Source organism: Galeopterus variegatus, unplaced genomic scaffold (assembly GCF_000696425.1).
Source record: "Galeopterus variegatus unplaced genomic scaffold, G_variegatus-3.0.2 Scaffold53, whole genome shotgun sequence".
Classification (NCBI taxonomy): Eukaryota; Metazoa; Chordata; class Mammalia; order Dermoptera; family Cynocephalidae; genus Galeopterus; species Galeopterus variegatus.
In genome coordinates this window covers 1333370-1340872 of record NW_007726164.1, presented here as the reverse complement: position 1 = coordinate 1340872, position 7503 = coordinate 1333370, and the positions used below count along the sequence as shown (strand labels likewise).

General features: G+C 51.8%; 1 protein-coding gene across 1 annotated transcript; it reads left to right on the top strand.

Annotated features, from left to right (window-relative positions):
* Positions 1 to 1849: 1849 nt before the first annotated feature.
* Positions 1850 to 5026, top strand: HOXD10 (homeobox D10). The gene is made up of 2 exons (XM_008573591.1): positions 1850 to 2677; positions 4065 to 5026. Exons 1-2 carry the CDS (start codon positions 1933 to 1935, stop codon positions 4340 to 4342), a joined length of 1023 nt encoding a protein of 340 aa, XP_008571813.1. The 5' UTR covers positions 1850 to 1932; the 3' UTR covers positions 4343 to 5026.
* The last annotated feature ends 2477 nt before the right edge of the window (positions 5027 to 7503 follow it).

Below are 7503 nucleotides of genomic sequence, written 5' to 3'. Positions count from 1 at the left end.
ACGGTCAGAGTTTCCGGGGCCGTTTACTTTCTTGGCTGCGGGGAAGGGCATCCGGAAGACCGAAGGACGGCTCCTGTGCCCTGGTCGGGCCCCTAGCTCAGGGCGAGCCTTTGGAAATCAAGGTTAAAGCTCCCCGCTGCTGCCCGGAGGCCGGGGCTTCCGCAGGGCGGCTCACCCGCCTGCAACCAGAGAAGGAGGGAGGAAGTTGTTGAAGTTTCTCATAAAACTCTGAGTTTCCATGGTGGTGGTGGTGGTGGTTGTTCTTTAATGAGCTGGACCACAACCCAGAGCATATTCTCTTTATAGAACTTTCTCCTCACCAAAGGAAACAGAAGACTAAGATTCCCCCACCTCTTTTCCACCAGTTACCGAAGCAAAACCTTGTCAAATAATTTTAGGAATTGTCCAAAACTATAAAACTCAACTTCTGACAAAAGTATTGCTTTTAATATTTGACGATTTGTGTTAAAACAAAAATTGACCTTCCTGGTTAGTAGCGAAGGGGAAAAATCAATAGTATAATTTTCAATAATTCATAAAGCGAACGCCATTATGCTAAATCTTAACTATTAATCTTATCCTTTACAAAGTCTCGATTGATTTGTTAATAAAATATCTTCCCGTGTGTGGCAACAGCGGGTATAACTCTTTAAAAACCTTCAGAAGCAAGAAAATTACCAAGTAGCCCAAGAATGTAGATGAGAATTTTATTGATCGCCCTGATTCTTCTTAATATGTATTAATAAATTCCACAACCTTTTGTACCTTGCACTTGTCAGAAACCAATGCTTTTACAAAATCCATAAAAGGAAAACATATTTTTCTTTGCAGAAGAACCAAATGACACCTTTGCATTTCTCTCTCCTGCTTGGCCCAGTCAGTTTTCTAAAACTTCTGGAATCTGAGGGTCAGAGTTTTTTCCTTTCTTTTTAAAAATTCTTTTATTTCTCTCTTCCTCCCTTCCTTTCTGCCCTCTATTATCAGGGTGTGTGCGGAGGTAAACCTCGGTTTCGTTCTCCCCCTGGGAGCCTGAGGGACGCTTTCCCAGACTGGGAACTGCTGGAGAAGGATTGTCTCCGGGCTGCAAGCTCCCAGCGGCCTGGCCCCACAGAGGTCAGGGTGTGGTTCCTCTGAGAGCTGAGAGGCGAAGGCTGTTGTAGCCCGCCAGGGCGCGGAGGGGCCCGGAGTCGGGCGGGAGGGCCGAGAGAGAGGACAACGTCTGGGCCGGGCCCATCCTCTGAGCTCCGGAGCCGGCCAGCTGCGTGGCCTCTCGGCCCTCGCGGCCCATTTAGCCTCCGCTTCCCAGGACACCTTGGCCGTGTCTTTGCGCAAGGGATCTTTCCTTTGGACCCCGGGGGTGGGAGGTCTTAGGGTCCGGGAATCTGACTCACCTTCCCTGGCTGCTACACGGGACTAAATTAACCAGCCTGCGCCTCCACCCCCTGCCCGGGACCCGACCCTCTTGGGCGCATTCTGCCTGGGTGTGTGCGGGGGAATGCTTCTGTGTGAGGGCGCCACGGCGCTCAGGCTTCCCTCCCCGCGCGTGTGCTCCCAGAGGCACCTCTGTCAAAGCCATTCCTTCTGCCAGTGGGGTCCGGTGGCCGAGGCAGTGGACGCGAGTGGAGCGGGCGGGCGGGCCGAGGGAGCCCCGGGAAGGCGGGCGGGCAGCAAAAAGCGCTGGGCCGGTTGTCTCCAGCGCGCACTATCACGGGCGCGTAGTAGATGTCGCTGTTGTCCGTGCTTACGCGGCCGGCCGGCCAGGCTCTGGAGCACGTGACCTACGAGGAGGCTGCGGCTCAAGGCCATTTTCAAATCTCATTGGCTTGGTTGTCATGTGGTCGGCAGAGGAATCCACAATTACACGGGGAATGTTTTCCTAGAGATGTCAGCCTACAAAGGACACAATCTCTCTTCTTCAAATTCCTCCCCAAAATGTCCTTTCCCAACAGCTCTCCTGCTGCTAATACTTTTTTAGTAGATTCCTTGATCAGTGCCTGCAGGAGTGACAGTTTTTATTCGAGCAGCGCCAGCATGTACATGCCACCACCTAGCGCAGATATGGGGACCTATGGAATGCAAACCTGTGGACTGCTCCCGTCTCTGGCCAAAAGAGAGGTGAACCACCAAAATATGGGTATGAATGTGCATCCTTATATACCTCAAGTAGACAGTTGGACAGACCCGAACAGATCTTGTCGAATAGAGCAACCTGTTACACAGCAAGTCCCCACTTGCTCCTTCACCACCAACATTAAGGAAGAATCCAATTGCTGCATGTATTCTGATAAGCGCAACAAACTCATTTCTGCCGAGGTCCCTTCGTACCAGAGGCTGGTCCCCGAGTCCTGTCCCGTTGAGAACCCCGAGGTTCCCGTCCCTGGATATTTTAGACTGAGTCAGACCTACGCCACCGGGAAAACCCAAGAGTACAATAACAGCCCCGAAGGCAGCTCTACTGTCATGCTCCAGCTCAACCCTCGTGGTGCGGCCAAGCCGCAGCTCTCCGCTGCCCAGCTGCAAATGGAAAAGAAGATGAATGAGCCCGCGAACGGCCAGGAGTCCACCAAAGTCTCCCAGGTGGAAAGCCCTGAGGCCAAAGGCGGCCTTCCTGAAGAGAGGAGCTGCCTAGCTGAGGTCTCCGTGTCCAGTCCAGAAGTGCAGGAGAAGGAAAGCAAAGGTCGGTATGAACAGTTGCCACCCCCAGCGAGGCGCGCAGCCCGGGAACCCGGCGGAGAGGGAGCGCCCGGGTGCCCAGCGCCAAGCCCAGGCTGCCGAGGCAGGCGCCCGAGTTGACAGGTGCTGCTCTGCCCAGCTTTTAGAGGAGCAATCTCAGCCCCGAGATGGTCCCCGCTTCTCCCCCGTAGCACTAGCTCTCCTGGCCAGTCCTGGCCCCATGCTGATGGCGCCCGGGCAGAGGAAAGGCTTGCCGTGTTTATTTTTCCTCAGCCAGACCTGAAATGCAACAAAAGAGCGCAAAGGAGACCTGCGGCTTGTAAACACGGCCCCGGAGCCTCCTTTCTGCTGCTCAGATTTGCAGTCCCAGCTTTGCCTTGTGCCCAATTATCATTTTAAGGCAGTCCAAGACACCGTGTTCGTGTTCAAGTGTATGCACCCCGCATCCTGCGAGCTTGTGGGCAGCGAGGGGAACGAGACGGCTGGCCAGTTGGCGCTTGGGTTGGGGAAAGAGGGCTTCCTGCTTTTGCTGGGCTAGGTAACCTTGGCTTTGTCTGGGGGAAATGCCGCAGGCTTTGCAGTCCGTTAGCAAAGAGGGCAAAGGCAGAGAGGGGAGAATGGAACCTGCATTGCCCACTCTGCAGGGCCAGAAAGCCTTAGGGCTGGACTAGGGCAAAAGACCAGCGATCTGGTTTTTAGAGAAAATGCCCTGCCCCCGAGTCTCTCCCCCAGTGTCCAGAGGTGAGCCACAGTAGAGGCTACATTTCTGGAGTAATGCTTTTGTCTGGGGACAAAAAGGCACGGGAATTCAAGAAATTCTGGGGAATGCAACAATGTTTGGGCAGGGTGGATAAGGTGTCCTTGCTTTCTCATTTATAATTTGAAAGAGAATGACCACCTATAAAACTGGCTGTGGGGCTCCCTGCTTGCCTAAGAGAGGTGGGGAAGAAGCAGCAGACTTGGGGACCTGAGGTAGCAGTGGGGTTGGTAGGCTTGTCCAGGCTGTGGCTTCTTCCACTCTGGCCCTTTCGTGAGTTCACCACTTAGAATGTCGCTGGGGAGATCCTGGAAAGTTTACTATTGTACCAGTGTTATGTGCAAGTCAGAAAGTTGTGTGTGTGTATGTGTGTGTGAGAGAGAGAGAGAGAGAGAGAGAGAGAGAGACTCTGATGCACAGTGTCCTCCCAACATGTCATTTAGGGCATTTAGCTCTAATCTGGCATCAATTTAAAATCCCTTCCAGGGCCCATCTTGTGTGAGTAATGTTTAATACCAGCATTTCCCAAAGCGGCCTGGCTGCCAGCAGGGTCATGGCCAAGGGTACATTTGAGCAGACTGAGAGAAAAAAAAAAATCTTGATTTTTTTCTTCTTCTCCCTTTAATTTTGTTAGAGGAAATCAAGTCTGATACTCCAACCAGCAATTGGCTCACTGCAAAGAGTGGCAGAAAGAAGAGGTGCCCTTACACTAAGCACCAAACGCTGGAATTAGAAAAAGAGTTCTTGTTCAATATGTACCTCACCCGCGAGCGCCGCCTAGAGATCAGTAAGAGCGTTAACCTCACCGACAGGCAGGTCAAGATTTGGTTTCAAAACCGCCGAATGAAACTCAAGAAGATGAGCCGAGAGAACCGGATCCGAGAACTGACCGCCAACCTCACCTTTTCTTAGGTCCGAGGCCGGTCGGAGGCCAGGATCCGAGAAGGGGCACCGTGTTCCAGGGCCCAGTGCTGGAAGACTGGGAAGGTGGAAACAAAACCTTCATTGCTCTTTGTTTTCTGTTTTGTTTTGTTTTGTTTTCCTGCTAGAATGTGACTTTGGGGTCATTCTGTTCGTGCTGCAAGTGATCTGTAATCCCTATGAGTATATATATTAAAAAACTTAGCACGTGTAATTTATTATTTTTTCATCATAATGCAGGGTAACTATTACTGCGCATTTTCATTTGGGTCTTAACTTATTGGAACTGTAGAGCATCCAGCTATCCATCCATCTGTCCATCCAGCAATGTGACTTTTTCATGTTTTTCCTAACACAAAAGGTCTCTGTGTGTGGTTTGCCCATGAACTCATGGCATTTTGAATACATCCACTACTTTAAAAATTACATATATATTTAAAAAAGATTAAGAAAACCCACAAGCTTTGGGGGGAGGGGGACTAAAAAAGCACATTACAATGTACCTTTTCACAAATGAACTTAGCAATTGTCCCTGGTGCGATGGAATATTGACAATTTATGCCTTGTAGCCTTTCCCTTGTGGTGCATCTGTGGTTTGGTAGACGTACAACAGCAACCTGTCCTTTCTGTGCATGTTCTGGTCGCATGTATAATGCAATAAACTCTGGAAACGAGTTTGCTCCTTCTGCTTTCTGAAATGAAAATATGTTATGGTGGAAATGAAAGCCTTGGGTGAGATTATCTTCCTGTTAAATTGCCTGTCTGGGGCAATTGAGTGGTGGAGTGATAGAAAGCAGGGGAGAGGAGATGGGAGGGAAAAGCTGGAGGAGGCCTAGGGTGCTGGAATTTGGCAGTAGTGGGGGGAGAGTAGTGGGGGAATAGTGGGTGTGCAGCTTTCAAACTTGGGGGAAAAGGGAGCCCTCTCTTCTTTCCCAGTGCCCAATGATAGTAACATAATTGCAATCTCAATGAGTGTGAGCTTCCCTCTAGCCCGAGCCTGGTAAGTAAACCTGTGCCCCAAGCCGCTTTTTCCTCTCAGCTCCCCATTTGTGTGTTTTCTTCCCTTTGCTTTTGGTTGTGTTATTTTTAATGATTTCAGTGGGATCTTGGAGATTTCTGGCTGGCAAGCCATCATCAGGGGCTAGGTTGAAACTAGTGTTGCCCACCTGGAAGCTGCCGGCCTCCATTACAGAAGCAAGGACAAGCAGCGGTTTAGCATTGCATCGGATCCGATTCTGCTCCCCGTTCCCTCAATTCCACTCCCATTCCAAACTCAAGACAGCCAGATCCCAGCAAAGCCAAAGATGGGTGAGTTTTCCCATCCCACTTTGCCTTGGTTTTCTTGTGGAATGATTTTATGCTCAGTCATCTTCCAGTGGCCCACATGAAAAATTTTTGAAGGAGCAAATGAAAAAGAATTCTTTCCAGTTAATCCTCCTTCTATTTAATTACAAAATACTGAAGCCAATGTACCTGAGAGGCAAGAAAAAGCAGAAGGGGTGACTGAAAGAATTTGCAAATGAATATGACTTCCCTCTAATGTTCCATCTGCCGCCATGGCTGGGAAAAACTCCTGCCAGCTTTCACTGGCTTCAGCAGGATCCCCACCTGAGAGTCCAGATGTATCTAGTCCTGCCAAAGAAAAGGAAGAGAAGGCCTTGGAGGGAATAACTGACAGAGAATTCGTTGCCCCGGGTCCTGCTTGCGGTTTCAGAGGGTCTCCAACAGCATCAAGCAGTTTCACAAAACACATCTTTTTCACACACCCCCCCCCTTTTCCCCCTAAGAACAATCCATTTAGGCGCTCTAAGCCTCAGAGCCCCCATCCAGGGAGTCTTTAGGACACTCAGTACTTATTCGGAGTTCTTAACTTCCTCCCTAAAATCAGGAATATTTCCGAGTTCCAAGAAAGAACCCTTTAAGGGGGCATTTCCTGAGAGTGTGAAAGAGAGCTTTGAATCAGTGTCAGGTTGGGAACACTGGAATAGATTTGCCCCAGATTTACTCTACTTGGGCAGAAGGAGGGTAAATTTAACTTCGTAATTTCTCCCAGCGATGTGGGGAGCACCATTAGTTGTTGATAGGGGGCACATCTCAGAGAAAAACCTGTGCTGCAAGCAAAGGCAGCCCCTCTGAAACAAAATCAGAAAGCCATTGGCAAAGGCAATCAATCAGGCAGGCCATAAGCAGCCATTTACCGCCTTCCTTTCCCGGGCTGGAGGTGGGCTGGGAGCCCTCCAAGGGTACGCTGGGCAACTTGTAGAGCGAGGAACATGCCCTCCGCCGGCGCCCGGGCCGCTTTTGTCTTGGCTCCCAGCCGGTCTTCCGAGGCTTTGTACCATGGATTTGGGAGTGACAATGGGCATTTTCTTCAGATTCAAGGCTGCCCAGCCTTACCTCTGGAGGAAAAAAACAGTTCGGAAGGGAGTGGCCCCGAGACCTGGCCATTCGGCCGATTTTTCAGACATCCCTTGGAGGCCTCTAAGTGCGAACCGCCCAGAGCGGCCCTGCTGGGGGAGACGCGGTTCCCGCTGGCCTCACTGAGGCAGGGCCAGGGTGACGGGCGGGAGTGGGACCGGCTAGCATTTGGGTTCTATCTCGTGGCATGTTCTCTTCCAGGGCCTTTCCAGCAGCTCTGGAGAAGACGGGGCACTCTGGCCGCCACTGGCCGCGCCGTGCGACTGGCCCGCCCGCCGGCCCCTCCGAAGGGCAGACAGAAGCCGCTGCTGCCGTGCCCGGGGGCTCGCAGCCCGAGAGCCGGGCCGCCCCAGCTCAGCCCTCGGGCCGCGGCGTGTGCTCAGCCTCACGTCGGGTGTGTGTGTGGCTGCGCGGGCGTGTGTGAGTGCGGCAGCGGAGGGGGCCCTCGAAGCTGCTCCATCCGTCCGTTTTATTAGGGACACATTAATCTATAATCAAATACACCTCATAAAATTTTTATTGAAAGGCATAATATCATTACAGAGGTCTTCCACCTGTTTTAAACAACACGACAAGCTGTGAGAGAGCGTGTGTGTGGGTACGTGTGGGGAGGGGTGGCTTTGGGTAGGGAGAGGCGAGGGGAGAATGACTCCCCCCGGGCGCCAGGGGCCGCCCCTGAAGGCCCGCCCGCCCGCCTCGTGCGGCACCGGCCCTGCGCGCCCCCCGGGCTGGTC

What these genes read in the sequence shown, in the direction of transcription:
- HOXD10 (XM_008573591.1), top strand. Translation starts at nt 1,933, where the DNA reads ATGTCCTTTCCCAACAGCTCTCCTGCTGCTAATACTTTTTTAGTAGAT. An exon ending in GCAGGAGAAGGAAAGCAAAG is followed by an intron (nt 2,678 to 4,064) that starts GTCGGTATGAAC and finishes TAATTTTGTTAG; the next exon opens with AGGAAATCAAGTCTGATACT.